We start from the raw sequence: 19,810 nt of genomic DNA, 5'->3' as shown, positions 1-19,810 counted from the left end.
CAGCAAACGCCATCCTTGAGTTTGACAACCCTGCGAAGGAGATTCATTTAACGTAGCAACGTCCGCATTGACTTTCGTTTCTTGGCAATGCGTACTAGATCCGCAATTTTATGGACATCTTATGCATATTCCACGTGCTGGTGCAGCCATATTTAGGATCGAGCCACTACACTCGAAATTTATTTACCCTTCGAACGGGAGCTGAACAATTTTCAACCAGCTTCCGTGCAAGTAAAGGACCCATCTTGAAACCACCCAAACGATGTGCTAACAGTAAGTCATACAGTTGTTTGTGAAATACATAAAAAAACATCGCAAACACCTCGAGTGCTCATAGGTCAGGCACCCACCAGGGTCCTCTCGCCACGGCCTCATTGTTTCGCTGGACATTTGCTAACGATCAACACTCATCGTGCGTAAGCGTTCCGTGCGTGTTCGCCACGGGTCAGAAGACAGTTCCGGGAGCTATCCACTTGCAAAACCCGCTTCGGTATATGGTATCGAAAAAGAAATGAAATTCGGCTGTACTCGAAAAGAAAGCGAAAAAGGAGAGGGTTGAAACTCGCGTAACCGCAAGTGGACGAGGCACGTAGTTGCGCTGCGGAGATCACTATAAATCCATCTTTATCTTGTTTCACGTGTGGACCTATTCACATAACACTGATAATACGCGCTCATTCAAAGCATCGAAAGCAACAAACTTCCCGCTTGGCGAGGGCACGCGCACCAAAACCTTCGCGAACGCAGGAAGAAAGTGCGCGAAGCAAATATGCTAAACACGGCCCTAAAACTATTCAATCCGGTTCAGCAACGGGTGGAAATTGGGGAGCAGGGCCCACTCGTGGAGGTTTTAAGGCAGACAATCTACCCATTTATCTATCGTAGTCTTTGTCTCGCACTGCTTTCGACGACCTTGCGGTGGACATTAACTTACTTGAACCGTACAAAACCGCCATGTTGTGGAGGGTCATAGAAAAAGTATGCCACCAGCAACCGGCAGGCAATCTTAACCGGATGCTCAATAAAAGTAAAAGCCTTTTCACCATTTGGAAGGGGGTGCAAAATGGTATGTGCAATCAAAAGAAGAAATAGAAACTATCTGAGTTTTGAGAAAAAAGTTTCCACAGTTCGGGCTCGTCCGGGAATTGAACCCGGGACCTCTCGCACCCGAAGCGAGAATCATACCCCTAGACCAACGAGCCGCTTGTCAAATGCGTCACTACAAGCCATACTAAAATCACTACCGTCTACAGAGAGTAGGTCAGTTGCCTGTAGTACGCCTGTTTTTACCTACAAAGAACACCTCCTACTTGGTTATGGACTTCTTCTTTTGTTGATTTATAACTATCATTTTTCATTATCCTCGACCGCCGTTACCTTTTTTGTTAATAGAAACTAACCGGCTTTTAGGGGGAAAATTATTCCTCTTCCAACAGTGGGAACGGTGTGAAAATTACCGAAAAGAATGTGATGAACAGAGCACCATCAACAAGCCACTCTCTTTCGCCGATGGCATCCTTTTGATGTGTGCGGTTCGAATAGCGCACCGTGGATAACCGTTTTAAAACACCCACTCACTGGCCGGGCGGGATGCATCCGCTCAACTGAAAAGTGTCCCGGAAGGATGGAACACCAGCACCGAACGTTGATTATCCTGGGGCACGGGTGGTCTGGTTCTACTTGCACACCGGTGCGAAAGCTTTTTTTTATTCCCTGCTTCCCATATCCATCGGCTAAATATATTTCAAACACCGGCCGATGGTGACTGACGGCGCGAAGTAATCTGTTACCCGGTGCCGGAAGTTTTATCGACAAAAAATAATGCAACCATCCCCTCGGGGGACACGGACACAAATCGAAGGCCGGACGGCTGGATTCTGGTGCTGCTAATCTGCTGATGGATTAAGAATGGCCGCTGAGCAGAGCCGCGAGTAAGCCAAAAACGAGGTGCCATCACGTGCCGGCGGGCACACATTTGATCGATAGCCATTTGCATACAGGGGGCAGATGTTTGGACAAAGCCCTAGAGATTTGCCACCCTCCCGGGACACCAGGCGGACATCAAACGGCTCCGGCACACGCCCGTTTGTGCATGGTGTGTCGTAAGTGTGTTCTTTTTTTTGCATCCTCCCTTAAGCTTACACCATCGTTTAAAGTGACACATTAAAGCGAGTTTGATTTCGAAAAAGGAAAATAGAGCAATTATTTTCACGCTCGATTAATCCCCGACCGCTGGCTGTGTGGGGTGGGCGTTTTTGGCCGGACGAAATTAATTGGTCCCCGATGGTAAATCAACAAAGCACCACATAAATGCCAACAAAATTGCAAATAATGACGACCGCGCGTCAGTTTTCTAACGACGCACTGCTTCCGTCCCTCGCGGGACCATAAAAGTTAAGTACCACCTCCTCCTTCTTTCTTTCCCTCCTCCACACTCACCCTCACGTTGGTCCACCCACCGGTCAGTGGCCCTTTCCCACACCCGGGTGCGTGTGTGTGTGTGTTGGCCAAAAACCGAAAGCGAACCCAAAGGTGCAGCGGCACTAATGCGCGAACCAAAACGTGATCGACTCTGGGACATTCGTCACAAAATTGATCGCGCAGCTTTCACGGTGGACAGCAGCAGTAGTTGCGGTGGCCGGGCTCTCTCTCTCTCTCTCTCTAAATATCTCAATTTGTCAGCGATTTGCGCCGTGACGCAAAACGGCGTGACACGCGTGTACGCACCACCTGCATAACACGCGAGCGCGTGCTATTGCGTGACCCATTGCGTACGCGCATACGCAACCCGAACGCACGAGCACGGCGATCCGGTTCCGGTTAGAGAAATGTGCATTCATTGGCCGGACGTGTGTGTGTGTGTGTCGCACTTTCAAACGCGGAGGGATGTGTTGCACAATACCCGGACGAAAGTTGGTGGAGCCGGATCAGCACCACCATTGAAATGTCACGCATCCGCCTGCGTGGATCCCGATTGCCGGTGGTTGAATGAAGCGAATGTGAATGAGAATGGTGATGATGGCCGAGGGCGAGGGAGGGCGGGGGTATACGTCCTTGTTGTGTGAGTGGTTGCCAAAATAATTAAACCAGAGGTGGAACTGGTTTCTTCGTGAGGTGTTTGGGTGCTTTTTCTTCCTCGCTTTCTTTCGCGGTCTTAACGGCGACTGGGAATTTTTATAAGAGCTGGCCAAATCCGTGAACGTGCTTGGCTCGTTTGCATTCGCTCATTCATGTTTTGCGTTGGCTTTCTTGTGTGCCCAAACGGCGGTCAGGTGGAATTAATATCATCTGAAGCCACTCCAGCCAGGAAACGGCGTGTTATGAAATCATCCCAAAAAGATGCAAAAGCAGCCTCATATCCAAACAATTAGTGGCGTTTTTTTCGAGCTTTCAGACTCTGATGGTATCACCGGACAACTTTTGTGTACCTTCGTATTGGAGATTGGTGTAGGAGTGTCTCCCGATGTGCTAAACAAGATTTTATTTTAAAAGAACTATCGAATGCTTCATATAACAAAAGTGCTACTGCAAAACATTCGTTTAGAAAAATCAGTAATCAAGTCAAACCAAAGAATTGTCAACCGAGGCGTTTTCTAATCTTGTTTGCAGCAATCCCGATATAGCTCATTGTTTTCATAGCAACCTGTGACATTTGAACCTTATGCTTTCTACTATCGAATTCTGAAAAAAGGAAAAAAAACAATGAAGAGTGGTTACCCCAGATGGGACTCGAACCCACAATCCCCGGCTTAGGAGGCCGGTGCCTTGTCCATTAGGCCACTGGGGCGGTGCAACTAAGTGTGGCAGTAGTGCGTTTTAATCGTTGGGCCATTTTTACTGTACGAATTGTGTGCCAATCAACTTCGAACGAACTATGCACAAAGCACACGTAGTTGTACCGCAGTCAAATGTCAAATTTTCATAGATCACTCTCAGGGCAATGTTCATCAGTTTCATTTCAATGGTGACTTGGATTGATTTCATAAAACAATGGCTTCTGACAAGTGCCATCTGCAGGAAACTAACGGTACTTTTGTTATGGCAAATGCAAAGGGGTAAGTTTTTATGGCATTCTTTGCTGCTGTCAAGCGTGTGAGCTGTCATATTAGACGAAGGGGCGAATGTTTTGTTTATTATCGCGCGTGGTTCTGGATCCGTAGAGATGGCTGATAAGTGCGAAATTTGTAAGAAATGCGAACGAAAATACAAATGCAAAACGTGTTCCGTTTCATAGTGAGTGTTATTAACTGAAGATAACATGAACCCTCGTTTGTTGATTTTGTACTGTTCATTGTCTATGTAGCTGTTCGGTAGCATGTTATAAGACGCACCAGGAACAACCCTGCGAGCCAGCATCACCTTCAACAGATGTGCCGGAAAATGGCCAACAGGAAGATAAAACTTTTAAAAAGACAATCCTTTTCAGCACAATTGATACGGTGCCAACAGAAAAGCTCGAGCTACTCGGTAACACTCCCCGACGTCCAAATGGGCGTGATAGTTTGTTTTCTTTACTCATACGATCGCTTCCTGTAGGCCAAAGCGAACACCTGAAAAATCTGCTGTGCAATCCACATTTACGCAGACTGCTCACCGAGATCGATACCGCCCGGGATGGCATGAATGCAATACGAGTGGCTATGATGGAGCCGCTTTTCGTAGAGTTTGCCGACGAGTGCCTTCGATTGGTTGAACCCGGCGTAGACGAATCAAACGGAATGGACATGGACCAACTAGTGTTTACTAACCTTCAACATAGGCGATAGTTATTCAGAAACTTGAAGAAAAAGAGCGCGCTTGTGATATTTAAGCTAAAACACCGATCGACTCTTTGCTGTATTTGAATTGTTTTTTTTTTTTAAATTACTTCATTTGGGTAGGCATGCGCATGCATTCGGACTGGTTCAGTCTAGAAATAGTTGCATTTATCAACACTTAATGGTAGAAAACCAACAATACAAAAGATTGTCGAATATTTGTTTTTCACTCTTATCATAAGTGGATGAATTTTGGCTACAGTTCCGTGTGTTTGCAGGACAGATCGGCGTCGGAGGCGGTGTACAGGAACAGATCATCGGGTAGTTTGCTTTTTCCTAACTCACTGAGTGCATAATAGCGCTGACGGAGCAGATACGCGGCCGCTTTCGGTTGTCGATTGCGCGTGAAAATGCCTTTTTTGTTTCCACCGACACGCGTGTACGCTGTAAGATTGGGAAAAACTGTTAGTGTCATTCTCGTGGTCATCCGCAAGTTTATCTTTACTTTGGGCCGTCTTGAAGTCGGCAAAGTTCCACACAAACTCCCCGATGAAAAACTGCTGCTTGCGCAGAGCATCGAACGCCTTAAAGTGCTGGCTGAATACGCGCGTTTGGTAGTCCTCCGACCAGACGAACGCCGGAAGCTATACACCGAATCGAGAGCAAAATGGATATTGGAATATATTTGTACGTTTGTTTGCAGCGGTGGAAAGACGTACCATATGTAGCCCTTCCAGGGTATCAGCCCCGTATTCCGACATCAACACTGGTTTGTTGTGCTTTTTGTTCCAAGCCTCAGCCTCCTCAATTACCCGGTTGGTGATCATGTTGAGACGACCAGTATTGCTGTACCACGCGTTGTACCTGTTGAAGCTGATGATGTCCAGATGTTGTGCCTGGCAGACAAAAAGAGAGCGACAAAATGAAATAGAGCATGTCACATGCGCACGGGAGACTTGTTGAAATACACATCAGAGCACCCGGCCTTCAACAAGCAGTCGTGGCCGAGTGGTTAAGGCGTCTGACTCGAAATCAGATTCCCTCTGGGAGCGTAGGTTCGAATCCTACCGGCTGCGGATAATCCAAGAACTTTTTTTAATAGTCGGAGTTCATTTTTCCCCTTATTTTATAAGGACTAAATTACGGTTGTAGGCAATATTTTTAGGAAACTATTACTTACAGCACGGTCTTCGTTCACATTCACTGCAATAGCGGCCGTAATGGGTCTGCTTTTATCCAACTTTTTCGTATACTGCGCCACGGCTGCGAAATACGCATCGGCATTTGACTTTCCCGTTCTGGGTTCATTGGCAATGGACCACATTACCACGCTGGGATGATTACGATCGCGATGAATCAGCTGCTCGATACTTGACTTATGTTTTTGTAGCAGGATATCTGAAAAATATCTTTAAGACCGACAAAAAGACACAATTGCATTCCAATCCGGTTAACGTACAGCAGCCGTACTTACTCAGTATCTACACTAGGACACTCGTCGATGATCATGATGCCGTGTTCATCCGCGAATTGCATACTTTCCTCCGAGTAGGGATAATGAGAGGTGCGGTACGCGTTAGCTCCGACCCATTTCAGCAGATTGAAATCTTTGGTTAGTAGCGCTAGATCCAATCCTTTTCCACGGATCTGTAAAACAGAACGCAATCATTTGAAATAGCATTTACTATCTTAATGCGATCTTCTCTTACATCGGAATCTTCGTGACGTCCGAATCCTCGGAAGTAGATTGGCTTCTCGTTAATTAGGAACGACGTGTTGTCCCACCGGAGCGTCCGAATGCCGACTTTCGTCCTGTAGACGTCCAACAACGCCTCATCACCGCCGGTGGTCGGCGCATCATTAGTTTTGGCTTTGCTCAGCGTGAGCTCCATCGTGTACAAATAACCCGGTTCCGGATCCATCAAGTACGGCCACCAGAGCTTTACCTCCGGGATGATGGCCGACCCTTGGAGCTGCGCCTTCTGAATGCCCGTGCTGACTAGAGTTCCATTACGATCGAACAGCTTCACCGTGAGCTCGAGGTTACTCGTGTCATTCACACTGGTCTTGACCTGGTACTCGACCAGACCTTTAGTTCCCTTATAGCTGGTGTGAAGAATGACGTCCTGAATGTAAACCGATGGCACAGTGTACAACACGACGGACCGGTGAATGCCGGCATAATTGAAGAAGTCGAACGTGTACGATTGCACTAGTTCCACGCCATTGTCGCTGTGATAAGGGTGATAAGGATTTAACACCCAACACATTCGTGATCCTTAAGGCGTAAACTTACATGGGTTGATTGTCCACCTTGCCTTGCGGGATGGTGTCCTTCAGCAGCACGTTGTCGCACAGCACGGTTATTCGGTTCGCAGCACCGTACTCGAGCACATTCGTGATTTCTATCTCGAACGGCAGGTGTCCTATCTCGTGCCTCATCACCTCCACCCCATTAATCCACTTCGAGAGGAAGGATTCCGTAAGTTATCACTACTCCACATGGTCTTCTTTGCATGTACACTCACCACTATCGCTTCGTAATGTACTGAGCCGAACCGGACGAAGACTCGATTCGAGAACCACGCCTTTGGGATGAAGAACTTGCGATCGTACCATACTGTGCCGACGTGATCCCTTAATGCAGCATCCTCCGTGATGTCGTTGTAACTGCTCGGTACCGGCATGCCGATCGTCTTCCGGAATCGGGCCAGATCGTCGCTGAACCACTTCTCTCGTATACCCAGCGAAGGATTGTTGGTGTCCGAGCGTACGAAATTCCACATTCCATCGAGCTTCTTCAATTCGCGCGTTTCTGACTCTCTGTGGGATTGAAAAAAAAGCAAAAGGCATATCACATCATCACAAATTAGCAAATTCTGGAACTGCGCTGAGTGTTGCGAGCTCACTTACATTGGGTAGAGAAGGCCCTGGGTCGAGGACTCGTTGCCTGAGGTGTACATTGCTCCAAAGACGACGTTCACCATGCAGCCGATCATGCCCATAACCACGAACGTCACCACTGCGTGAAAGAAAAAAAATGGGAGTACAGATTCTCATTAGGCTTTGGAATTATTCATTCACCGTGATCTCTCCACCCAAGGACGATCGTGATCGTGAACGGGGTGATTTTCTGTGGAATCGACCAACGAATTCATTACACGTGATCACCCTTTTCGAGGATCATCTCATGCGGGAACGGCAATATTGGAGTATCTTAAACCAATCCCCTCATTCCCGCACTATTTATCGATTGGTAAAGCTGATCTCCTATAGATTTGGTTTCCTCGAAGGTGCCAATGAAATGTTTACTCTCAAACACACGCCCCATGGCCGCTTAATGTCGATGCTATTTTGCGAGAGTGCAGCACGAAATAGATCCTAATTACAAGCCGCGAGGCAGCGTCTGAGGATAATTTATGTTAAACATGCGCGGTGTGTGCTTTAACTGAACATATATTTTACCACAACGGCATTATCTCATTGCGCTCTGTGCCGGGAGGGGTTTTAAAACGATTTTTAAACGGTTCCAAGTACTGCAGCAAATTGCTCGGGATCGTTACAGCGATTACGTCACCTGCTTCAGCAAACGTTTGGATTTTGTCTTATCCAGCCAATTAGTTCCAATGCCAATCATCGTCTACTAGAGGTTACTCATTTAAAAGGTAGGCATTGCGGAAGTTAAAATTTTGCAGAGCCTTTCGAACAATTTTACTGTTGGCTGCTTAACACTGGATCACGCCGTTCGGTGGACAAACGCGCCACATATCGTTTAAATCCACAGGCACACCCTTTTTACCCCGCCACGATTAATGGACGCGTTTGCGTTACAAAACGAGGTGCGTCCTGGTACGGCAGGAACTTAGAACAACTCGTCCCAAAATCATGTTTGCTCACTAACCCGGGAGGTGGCTTCGGTGTTTGTTTGTTTTCTAGGCTCGACTCGTGCGGTAGCAAAAATGAGACCATCTTTGAGGTGAATCCATGTAGAGGCTAATTTGAGGCATTGACAGCCAAGCACATACACGTTTGGGTATGGTCAGGAATCCGAGTAGGTTGCGTGTGTCCTTCCTATTTGAGTTGAAACAGTATCACGAAATGCAACACATGGCAGGTGACGGTTTGGTATGATCTAATAATGGAAAATCAATACATAAGCCACCCGTATGGTTGGTGAAATCCGTTCTTCCCCACACGAGGGAGAGCGAATCGCATATCGCATCGGAACACATTCTTCAACTTAAATGCTTGCCACTTGAACGGCCGAATGGTGTTGAGATAACGTTTATTACTGGTTTTGCAGAGGCTTGAGAATGGGCAACACGTGACCGATGGGAAGCGCAAGGTCGGTAGGTTCAGAACATCGGCGTTCCCGCCCAACCGATAACGTGTTGTGTAATAGCAGCCGGCTTTCCAGATTCAGTTAGACCCCATCTATTGCATCAACTTCTGACATGAAGCGGTCTGACGTTGTTTGAACGATCACTGGCTTCGCTCTTCGACGGCTACGAAACATCTTGCGATCGCGCAACCAGCGGGATATATCGTATTGATCGGACGGAGTTTAATGTCGAGAAAACGGATCCACGCCAGACAGGGCAGACAATAGGCACTATTGTGCTGCTACGTGTGTGTTCAGGTCCGCGGGATTCTTTACGGATCATGTAAACAAACATTTTAACAAATTTCCGAACGGCCCCAACTCGCAACGATGTAAACGATTCGTGAAAACAAACACGATTTTTCAAACGGCGTTACTGTTCAGAGGCTGGGTTTATTGTTGTAAAGAACTATAGAAACATATAACGGATAGAACTTGTTTCTCAAGTCCACCAGACGTTGGTTTGGCTGATTTTATTCGAAAACTCAGATGTATATGCCGATTTTAGTTGAGCACGTGAAATATAAGCTCTTACTTTTTCGATGTTGAATTCAAGCGTCCCTTTCTGATAACGCCTAAGACCGATTGCTTGACCGAGGCATCAATGCAACGGCCAAATGAGAATGAATATGGACATTATCACTTTAAAACACTATCACTCGAAACGATTTCATGTCTTATTCAGGTTGTTTTTTCACTGCACCGGTGTAATCACGTAGGTCTAAAGTGAAGTGAATTTGAAAACTAGATTCAAACATAATTTTCTGTAGTCAAATTTAACACACCGTCACTACCTTTGTACACCGAAAAGGATATTTATGGCATCACCTGTACATATCAACTTGCGTTTCGGTTTCCACCGCCGCTCTGCCACAACCGGCGCTTCAATTTCGTCGCAATCCGACCTTTTGCTAGCACCACGAACATCATCACTTCCACCACCGATATCGGCACCACTACCGCTCGGAACTAATAGCATTACGCTACTGACTCCTTGGCCGGACGGCTCCATGCCACGGCAGGATACGCAGCTGGGGCACGTGCGTGAGCGAGAAACACGTGCGTGCGTACGTCGGGAGCAAAACGACGCGAAAGATGGATCGTCTTCGCAAGGTTTTCCCGGGCCAGATAGTGCAACCGGCTGTGCGACAGGAAGCCCCACGATGACGAAGGCGTTGCACTTTGCCTAACGGTCACATCCCTTCCGTTGATGGAAGGAAATGGCGAATTTTACTGCCACTAATCCGTTCAATGCAATCCAACATTCCCGAACGAGTCGTCGGGTGTCACCAGCGGTGTAATTTACACTTTTCACTTGCATGGAACAAGGATCGTAAAATATACATCCTTCCAAACTACGGAACAAAAGGACCGACTAACTTCGTGGGCTTCACTTATAAAAAACTACCGAGGGGGCTGCGTTAGTGCCTCTGTTCTTTGGTTCCACAAACAAAAATACACCCAGCGTTTTTCCCGCCAGGGTAAGTTTTCACTTTCAACGCGCGCCCTTCGACTGGATCGACTGACTTGCGCCGTAGCCCGAGGTACGCACGGCCGACTTAGGCGAGCACGAAATCACGAATGATTCCTCATGTTCTCCGTTTGAGCAAGCTGGAACGGATCGAGCTCCCGGGCGTGAAGCTGATATAGTAGGGTGCGAGGGAAAAACTCCGCACAAAACAATTCTAACGCGATCGGCGCTGCGTAGAAAGTCTTTCCCGCCGAACACCGCCCACTAAAGCGAACGATATTAATACAAAGCTAAAGGCTAACTATCCGCTGCTTAGTTCTAGCTCTATGTTTATCTCTCATTCTCTCTCTCTCTCCCTATTCTATTTTTCACACGTTCTTTTTCAACTTTATTTTATACATCATCAGTATATATTACATGATGTACAAACATGATATCTCTCGGTTGCTGATTAGACTTGCTCTTTTGCTTGCCATGTGTCATTTTGCACCCCAAACGTCACATTGCGATCATTTGTATTGGTTTGTTAATTTACTTTGCCCCATATCATCTTCCGTCCAAAAGCCTCTCAACCAACCGAGGAGGGAGCTGCTAATTTTCGTCCAAATTTCACCGGTATTTCACCTGCGATATGGCGCCGCTTATTGATAGCTCACTCCTAATTGATTACCGAATGATAGGGACACGTTCACCACTGGAGCAGCAGTTCTGCACGTCACGGCTCGCTTATCAAACCATTCTTCGATTGTCGGGTCATACGATTTTACCGTCACAGGTTTAATTTTTGGTTTGGGAGCAAACTGGCCAATCGGTGGGCAATTTTCTTCCTTCTTACCTATGCCCGCCGTCACGATCAGGCGCATCCGGTGATCGTGCTGGATGCGGCGCAGCCTCTCAATCTTCCGCTTCCGTTCGGGGGAAATTGTTAGGAGTCGCTTTCGGACCCCATCACTAGATGGCACCACCATTGCTTTCGTTACTAATACCGCACGATCTCCCTCCGAAAACAAAAAAAAACAAAACCGGGTGGCGAAAGCACGTCGCAGTATCGGTTAGTGTTTTCACCGTTGCTGCATGCGGTTGGTAAACATAATTTTGTTCATTTCTGCTCTCGCTCCCGGGGCTGCTAAAGAAACCAATTTATGCATTCACTCTCCCACTACGCATTGACGGGTTGGGTTTTGGGGAAGTATGTTTTTCAAATGCACGGCGCAAAAACCACGTGTTTCCACTCCCGGGAGGAGCTTCCGTTACAAGGTTAGATTAGAATTTCGGCACGTACGCACTACCGAAAATTTGACACAACGAATGCCAGGCCCGTTCTAACCCACGGTCGAAGCATCGAACGACTGAATTTTCTGGCTGCAACAATCGACAAGACGCGGTCTTTACTAGGACAAATACACACCGGTTCCCGAGACCGTCCATTATCGGGAGACCTCGTGAAGAGGGAAAGATAGTCCGGCGCGATAAAAACAACCTCCCGTCAGCGTTTCACGTACGTGTATTGGCTGATGTGCCTGGAGGTCTTATCGAACGAAATATCCCCTTCGAGTGTCGTCTCACTGTGTCGCCCGTTATTCTCGCTCCCGATCGCTGGTCCGACCGTCAGGGATGATAAGAGACAACTGCGATTAATCGTTAGACAAGGGTTTTGAAGCGCACCGGCCCTTAGTCCTTCCATCCAGTTCGAACCAGAGAAGTGTGTGCTTCGCTTTAGCAAAGAAAAAAGGAATCAATTAAAATTCAAATATTTAATCACCTCCAAAAGTACACCGACCCAATACGCACTGGCCCTTGCAGGCGTTAGTATAATCGGAGATATGGTTGCGCTTTACACTCCTCCAGGTGACCTAAATTGTATTCAAACCATCGCACATGTGGAGTGGTCCCAACGCAATGAAGAAATCGTTGAACCCAGCCATACATTACGCCACCCGGTGTGTAGTGATAAAAAAGGCGTCAGTTTTTTTTCTTATTTGATGCCCTCATTCCAACACCTGATGTTTATTGCGCTCGAAAGAACGCAAATGGGAGCGTTTGGTTTATCAACGTTGAAAGATATTCTTTATTGTGCAAGCAAACTCCCCAGCAGGTGGTACGCTTGAAATTGAACCGTAAACTATCGTGCATAATGTTGAGTATTCGTGCTGCGAGCGCCATTAATCTGGTGTCAGTGTCCATTGGACCATTTCCGATCGATGGGGTGCAATCAACCGATCCGATTGAGTTATGTCCATGGCTCGCATTAGGATAATTGAAAGTGAATTAAGCTAGTCCGTGAACGATCCTAGCGAGCGCAGCGTTGACTGAAGGCTAGGTGAGATCGCTCTAAAAAAGATCAAGATCATGGCGAGTAGGTTCTTGACGTAATAGGCGTACTTAATAGTGTCATAGGCTAGACACACGGTTCTTTTATGGAATAGAGATGAATTAATGAACTCTCGATGCCAAATTCCACGCACTAGCTGAAAGGAGTTCAATAGAACACCAACCATCGATCGTCTGTTGCATTTGCAGATGCTTCTCGTTTATTTGTGGTTCGAGATGCCGTGTAAGGTGATAGGAATCAAACGTCTTACATTTTTCAAATGCGTATTTATCGGATCGTTGCGGATGCTGCACATTTGTTTATACCCGCAAACACCTTTGCTTGACCTTAGCTTGTTTTTTTTTTCGATGCACCTCCTTCCGGGAACAATTATTAAGCACCTTTGAATCCTCTCGCTATTCCATACGAACAGGTTCTACGGGGTGCTTTTAATGTGTGAATCAAATGGTAGACTTATAATGATTCTTGGAATGAATGCCAGCAATAAAAGCTCAACGATGATTTGAGAGCTGATAGAATATTTGTTTGAATAAACTACTAATGAGGGTTTCCATTGAAATGAAATATTTTCAACAATAATAAACAACTAATTACCGGTTTCCGGGTACGACCCACGATGGGCGCTTCCGCGAGCAGTTTGAGGAGCAAATAGATTCATCGTGAAACCCGCCATTTACGGACCCTTTCCGATCGACCCACTGCTATTCACTGGAGAAAAACCACCAACGGTCACGCACAGGAACAGCAATCAAATGTACACTCTCACTTCGTCCGTTGACACACTGCAATCAAGCGGATGGGTCCTCGAAAAGGGCGCGACAAACCCGAGCGCAAGAACACGAGGTAAGGCCCTTGTAATATCTACCAAAAAGACGAACTGAATCGCCCGGACCCGGGAAACAATGGGACGACAGGAGAATGGGTAGGAAAAGCTAATCAAATCCGATGCTCTCGGTGCTGTAACCGTCTCACTCCCGCTCACGCGGGTGACAGGCGAACTCGGATTAACGGACGACGCGTCGATGATTGCCCTGATGATGGTGATGATGTATCCTGCTCCCGAAAAGATATTACACGCTGGTTGCGTGAGCGGTCGCGTTCAAGATCACCCTGGAACGATCGGTCGTACTGCACCGGGCTAAGGCTACGGCTACTGTGATCCGTTCGAAACGTCAACTTGAACTGGCACGCTGCGCTCGGAAAGTGACGCTACTTGTATGTCAAGAGCCGGTTGCCCGGTGACCGCGTGTGTGCGCGATCCTGCCTCGGAAGGTTTGCACAGCAGGGTGTTTCCAGACCTCCAACGACCTCCAACGGTTACTTGGACATAATTTTAGTTATCGACGTATGTTTCCACGGTAAAGGCTCAATAATGTTGCAAGGAGATGATCAACAACAGCTGACCTACATATCGTTTTGTTATAGTCCCATCGGAATGTTCCGTGATACGCGGTAGAATGAAAAAAAGGCATAAATACGGACGATTGTAAACGAGCAAGAAGCAATTTAAGAAAAAGCCGGCAACGCAACACGAGCGGCAGGGACATAATGAACGCACTTTTGTTTGTCTTGGTTGCCTGCGCGATAAACGAGATGCCTGACAGACGGTAAACGAACGAGATAACGCAAGATGAGATGATAAAAAACGGGAAAGATAATGGTTTCCTTCTCATTGCACACGCATAACGACAGAACTTGTGGCTTCTTGTGAGCCTACTTTGGAAAGGGAGTTTGCAAAATTCACTGGGCGAAGCAGCTTTTTGGCACTGCATCTGGTAAAGCTTCGTTAAACATTCAAACTACCACTGATGCAGCCGGTCCCGTCACTATGACGTCATCGTTGAAGGAAAACATACCTTTAAAGATTGCCAGCACAGTGGCGTGGAGTCCTTGCACCACTCGCCATCGGATGCAACGTGTTGTAGGCGACGTGGGCGACAATGATGATATGGCAGTTGCTTTAGAGCTAATAGTTAGCATTAAAAATCACAAAACCCACGAAAATCACTGAAGAAACACGCACGACCACCATGGGCAAACATGAAGGTGTGCCCTTTGCCGGCGGACGAATGTTTACGAATCGATTCGCCATGGGGAGCAAACACCTTTTGACAATCAGCTGTTTGACAGTGTGTCACTTTCGGTTTGTTTGCAAGCAAAAGCTTCCCTGTGGCATAAAAGCTAGTTGAAAGCTCTAGAGTGGTATAAAAGCTGGACAATATAAATCCAGTATTGTTTGTTTACGGGTTCCTATTAATCACTATACAATTTTCCAATAAAACAGAATCTTTAATTGAAAATAGATTAAGATAAAAATTAATTTTTATGTATAACCAGAATGCCTTATAAAATATTGCGTGGGTAGGCAAAAAGTGCGCAGCCGGTAGGATTCGAACCTACGCTCCCAGAGGGAATCTGATTTCGAGTCAGACGCCTTAACCACTCGGCCACGACTGCATGTTGCTTCAAGGAGTAAATGCGTTTTATAAACATCAAGCCAACTCACACAAGGCTGGTATAGGTGGAAGTTAACAACGATTATAGCAATTCAATCTATTTGTTAAATCCAAAAATAAAAACATGTGCTGCAGACACATGAACTTTGTCAAAAGAACAGACATCCTTTTTACCCACCCTGGAGGTGAAGATCCTCGGAAGGGTTTTTGGCCCAGTATAAACTAAAGATCGACCATCGATGGTCCTTAAACGTGAACGAACTTGTTTTCTTATGTAGTAGATCACGCCCACTTATCAGTTATTGCGTTTGATTACAATATAAGCAAGAAAAACACATTCCATTTTGTTTCAGCAACATTGTCACGTAAAATTACGGCTCTACAACACTACTACTAGAGCTTTGTTTGAAAAAACATTCATTCAAAAAGTATGCATGAACTAGTTTAAGCAGTCTGACGTTAGAAGTTAACATGTCGGGCTGTATTTGCTATCCTCCGCTAGAGAACGCTTAAGTGAACTAGCAGGGCTAACAACCGAGTCGTGAGCGGGAGAGAGTGGAATATGCGTGAGCCGCATGGAGTGTAAAATGCGTTTACCAAACTCTGAGAGCACGCAAGGACTGAACCGAGCCTAACCACAGAAGATAAGGGATCAAATTTTAGCGAGCATAAGGGAAGATATATCAACTGTTGAAGGGATTTTCGATGCGACGCAGCTCTCACGGTATGATTGTAACAAGATTTTAAAAGGATAATCTCTGGAAAAATAACTTTTCCCTCATTGTAGATCAGATGTTGCTCTTTGTTTACGTCGCTCTTTATTCTTTTGCATCGCGAATGCGCTCTTTCTCAACTTTGTTTATGTGTTATTTTTGTTGCTCCCAATCACGCTTTATTTCGAAATAAACCGGTTTACAAGAAGCAGCTAAAGCGTGGCGAATTCCGCACCGAAAAAGGAATTAAAGATCGACAGGCACATGTCGTCCTGGGGATTTTGCACACAACGATATCGATCGGCATTGCACGTCCTACTTGAAAGTAAAAGGCTCGCGAATGATCTATCTGCAATAATCTGTACATCGAGCTATAAATTCGGTTGAAGCTAGTTTTTGCCGTTTAAATATTACAAGGCGTTTGGAATTTATAAGAAAGTAGTAAAGAATACTAATAACTGGAAATAACATGAAAATGGCGTTAATTGGTGACGAATCTCGGAATCTCAACTTCTGAGCAAAACAGCTGAACGTGACGATATACTTGCATCGTCTAGGCACGTTCAACTTATGAGCATCTTATTCTTGTGAAGTTGATCACATTTTCAAATCAACTGCAATGCACTTCTTTTGTAGTGCTCTTTCATTGCAAAATGTCTCTGATTCAGCGCATAATTTGAACATAACGGATTTTAGAGTGTTTCTGTTTTTTCATTGCTCATTTTTTTTCGGCAATTTGAAATTCCCAACCACCTCGCCAATCTAGGGTTGCATAACTGGTAGCCACCCTGTTGATAAGCCGGTTAAGCCGCTGAACGGTTGGGTATTGCCACACGTGCCTGCTGTATTGGGAATTGTGAAGGCCGTCACGCGACGAACCTTCGTAATGATCGTCCGAACAACAGCAGCTTCTATCTGGACGTATGCACGAGCGGCACTGGCTCCAAAGCAGGCGAAGGACTCACATGCTGCCTTATACGGAGACGCCGGAACCGCCATCTGATGCGCACGAGCAAGAGCTATGCCTCATTGGACTTTTCTTCCGCTCGAAACGCTGGATATCGTTTGAGGCGACTTTAACGCACTGATGTACTCTTACTAGCATCTTGCCAGTGGTACACTAGCGATAACTTGTCACTTCCAGGGTTCTTTCTAAGAACGTCTGCAGCATGCAGAGGTTTATCAAAACTCCGTCGCTTTGTGGTGCTGGAAGCGTGCGTGATAAGCCCGGAAAGGATGCTAGATTGAAAAGGCGACGTTGACGGTTAAATTCATGCGTGTTGCAGTGCAAGAGATTGATGCTGCCTCCGAATGAGTTGCATGTTCTTTTTGCATAAATTTTCAAGCTTTTGTGAATTTGTTACAAAAATAACTGCACCCTACCAGTCATCAGTGGCTTCTAAATCTCTTCCGAGTATTACAACTCGAGGATTTGGTGACGCATAGGATGAACTGTTAATCCGTTATGTCCTATTAAATAGTCCACTGAGGATTTTCTGAGTCGAAGTAAAATTCCCAAGCAGAGCCGGTTTGCTCTCTGCTGAACATGTGCGCTCTCTCCCTCTCTCTCTCTGTCTCTCTCTCTCGCTGTGTTCTCTCGCGATCATGCACCGATCAAGCATGATCGTCTGCACGGTACTACACCATAAGCCTGAAGCGATCTGACTCCAGTTAACGTGTACACGTTGCGTTGAATACATCGGTAGCGAAAGAGCGCCGGCGCGGCAACGGTGCGGGCGATTTTATATCCTTCAAACCGAAGCATCAACCTTTGATTTTAGGGCTCGAGCGCGCGCGATCGATACGATGGTTAGTTACAGCGGCATTACCACTCAATCGATTAGCTACCGGCGAGCCTCGTTAGCATCTACCGTGTGCCCATGCCTGTGAAGCCCGCCTGTTGCCGCCCAAATTTCCAAAGCCCTGCACGAAGCCGCCGCGTCGTTTGTTAAAGCCCGCGACCAGCCAGCGAAACAAACGAAAAAAGAAAGGGGATCCAGCGAAGGAAAGTGGCAAACACACACGCGGCAAAGGATATTCATACGCAGGCGCACACCGCGCTTCCTTTCCTTTCCGTCGGTCAGCCTGACGCCTGGCGTTGTGTTGTGAACGTCGTCCTAGCGTGTTGTGTTGTGAATTGTGTTAGCCGCTCGTGCGATTTGGTGGCTTTTCCAGGAGTTTTTCCCGTGAGCTGGTGGGAACGAGCCGAAAAGGAAGAAATAGTCCCAGAAGTCCAGCTGCATTTGTTTGTGCCGCATTTTTGTTCTATATTACCGGTTGAAAGTATCCTTTGGGAAAATGAAACGTGCATGAGTCATCTGAGGGATCGCGCTGTGCAAGTGTACGTGCGAGTGTGTGTGTGTGTTGATGGTGTTGCTGGCTAGTCGATGCTAGATAAAAATACACCTACACAGAAGCAGTGTGTCGTGGCGCGCCAATCAGCTGTTCGATTGCATGTGCTTGTGGAAAAAGTGCACGAGCCAAGTGTGGTGTTGCAGGAAGTGCATTCCGGAAACAACAGACACTGGAATCGAAAAAATCGAATAAAATAAATAAAAGAGCAGCGTAGTGATCCGAGTGTACCCGAGAAGCAGAAGCTGCAAGTATACGGTGTATTAAGTTTAGCGGAAAGTGAAGAAGAAAATCCTCACTGCCCCAATTCGCCCTAGTGTGTGTGTGTGTGTGTGTGGGTTTGATAGTATTTTGAAAGCTTCCGTTTGTTTTCAAACGCCGTGTAAATGTGTCTGGGTTTGGTAGTAGCCGGCGTAAGCTGGGAGAGGACCAGGACAGTACTGCGCGCGGGAAACTGCTTAGTGATGTTGCAACTTTGTCATATGGTCACGGTAGCAGTAACCAAACCGATCGGGATGGAGCATCGATTGAGCAATGAGGAAAAGTTCCGGGACTTCGATGACGCTACGGTGAGCCGAAAATCTACGCCTAGTGCCCGTTCAGAGATACCAATACACGAACGCACAGTGTCTGGTTTGACCTGTTGATAGCCTGTAGAGAGGCGTATCATGCTTGATCCTTCAACTATACGAGAGTCAGATTATGAAGGAGAGGGTCAAAATAAGCACATTACAATCAGACACTGCTGTTGCATCTCAAGTCGTTTAATAACGTTATCATGTCGGCCTTATCAATTCGTTATACCATTTTCTCATCAGAACAATACGCACGCACTCATGGCTCGTCATGGGGGATAATCATGGCTTGGTTTGTAATATAAGTGTTGCAAAATAATTCGAGTTGTCGTATTGCGGGTTATTTTTTAACGAAACGAAAGTGCTATTGATTCAAACGATCCTTTAATACTTATGGTGAGATTGCAGTTGAATGTTTTGAATATAAATCGTACTGCATACAACACCTCACTCTACTCGTGTGTTGAATCCGGAATAGCTCTATATTTATAATCTGCGTGCTGTTCAATTATTTCCATATACCATGCGTACAAATTGATAATCTTGCACGAGGGAAAACAAAAAAAAACATCCGCCAATGATAACGTGCCTGGCAAGTGTCATTTTGCAATTTATTTGTGCGCGTAAATGCGCATCGTTTCAAATGCAGCCATTTATAGCCACAAATCCACGGGCTCATCTCAGCTTAACGATCCTTGCTGCGCGGGGACCGTACTTTGACAGCAGTAATGATTAGGTGTTGTAAGGAGAGCAATATATTTTCTCGCACGTAC

General features: G+C 46.3%; 3 protein-coding genes and 4 non-coding genes across 7 annotated transcripts in view; 3 read left to right on the top strand and 4 right to left on the bottom strand.

Annotated features, from left to right (window-relative positions):
* Nucleotides 1-1,130: 1,130 nt before the first annotated feature.
* Trnap-cgg (transfer RNA proline (anticodon CGG)) lies at nucleotides 1,131-1,202 on the bottom strand. The gene has a single exon. It is a non-coding gene; the product is annotated as a tRNA-Pro (tRNA).
* Nucleotides 1,203-3,714: 2,512 nt separating this feature from the next.
* On the bottom strand, nucleotides 3,715-3,787 carry Trnar-ccu (transfer RNA arginine (anticodon CCU)). The gene has a single exon. It is a non-coding gene; the product is annotated as a tRNA-Arg (tRNA).
* A 375-nt stretch (nucleotides 3,788-4,162) lies between these two features.
* LOC128720418 (zinc finger HIT domain-containing protein 3) lies at nucleotides 4,163-4,791 on the top strand. Its single transcript, XM_053814087.1, has 3 exons — nucleotides 4,163-4,233; nucleotides 4,304-4,467; nucleotides 4,537-4,791. The coding sequence occupies exons 1-3, from the start codon at nucleotides 4,163-4,165 to the stop codon at nucleotides 4,764-4,766; spliced, it is 465 nt and encodes a 154-aa protein (XP_053670062.1). The 3' UTR covers nucleotides 4,767-4,791.
* A 57-nt stretch (nucleotides 4,792-4,848) lies between these two features.
* On the bottom strand, nucleotides 4,849-11,776 carry LOC128722060 (beta-glucuronidase). The gene is made up of 10 exons (XM_053815878.1): nucleotides 11,445-11,776; nucleotides 7,671-7,779; nucleotides 7,286-7,580; nucleotides 7,054-7,220; nucleotides 6,467-6,989; nucleotides 6,232-6,404; nucleotides 5,938-6,166; nucleotides 5,477-5,653; nucleotides 5,263-5,401; nucleotides 4,849-5,201 (listed from the first exon to the last, which is right to left on the bottom strand). The coding sequence occupies exons 1-10, from the start codon at nucleotides 11,575-11,577 to the stop codon at nucleotides 5,014-5,016; spliced, it is 2,133 nt and encodes a 710-aa protein (XP_053671853.1). The 5' UTR covers nucleotides 11,578-11,776; the 3' UTR covers nucleotides 4,849-5,013.
* Nucleotides 5,752-5,833, top strand: Trnas-cga (transfer RNA serine (anticodon CGA)). The gene has a single exon. It is a non-coding gene; the product is annotated as a tRNA-Ser (tRNA).
* Nucleotides 11,777-15,316: 3,540 nt separating the features above from the next.
* On the bottom strand, nucleotides 15,317-15,398 carry Trnas-cga (transfer RNA serine (anticodon CGA)). The gene has a single exon. It is a non-coding gene; the product is annotated as a tRNA-Ser (tRNA).
* A 3,496-nt stretch (nucleotides 15,399-18,894) lies between these two features.
* Nucleotides 18,895-19,810, top strand: part of LOC128721156 (matrix metalloproteinase-14-like) — a 46,891-nt gene continuing 45,975 nt past the window's right edge. Inside the window, exon 1 of the mRNA XM_053814877.1 lies at nucleotides 18,895-19,031. Coding sequence (XP_053670852.1) covers nucleotides 18,927-19,031 — 105 coding nt within the window. The 5' untranslated portion in view covers nucleotides 18,895-18,926. The remainder of the gene's footprint in view (nucleotides 19,032-19,810) is intronic.

This window comes from Anopheles nili, chromosome 2 (genome assembly GCF_943737925.1).
Source record: "Anopheles nili chromosome 2, idAnoNiliSN_F5_01, whole genome shotgun sequence".
In the NCBI taxonomy this organism is placed as follows: domain Eukaryota; kingdom Metazoa; phylum Arthropoda; class Insecta; order Diptera; family Culicidae; genus Anopheles; species Anopheles nili.
The sequence above is the reverse complement of the archived record's forward strand: the minus strand, read 5'-3'. Positions and strand labels throughout refer to the sequence as shown.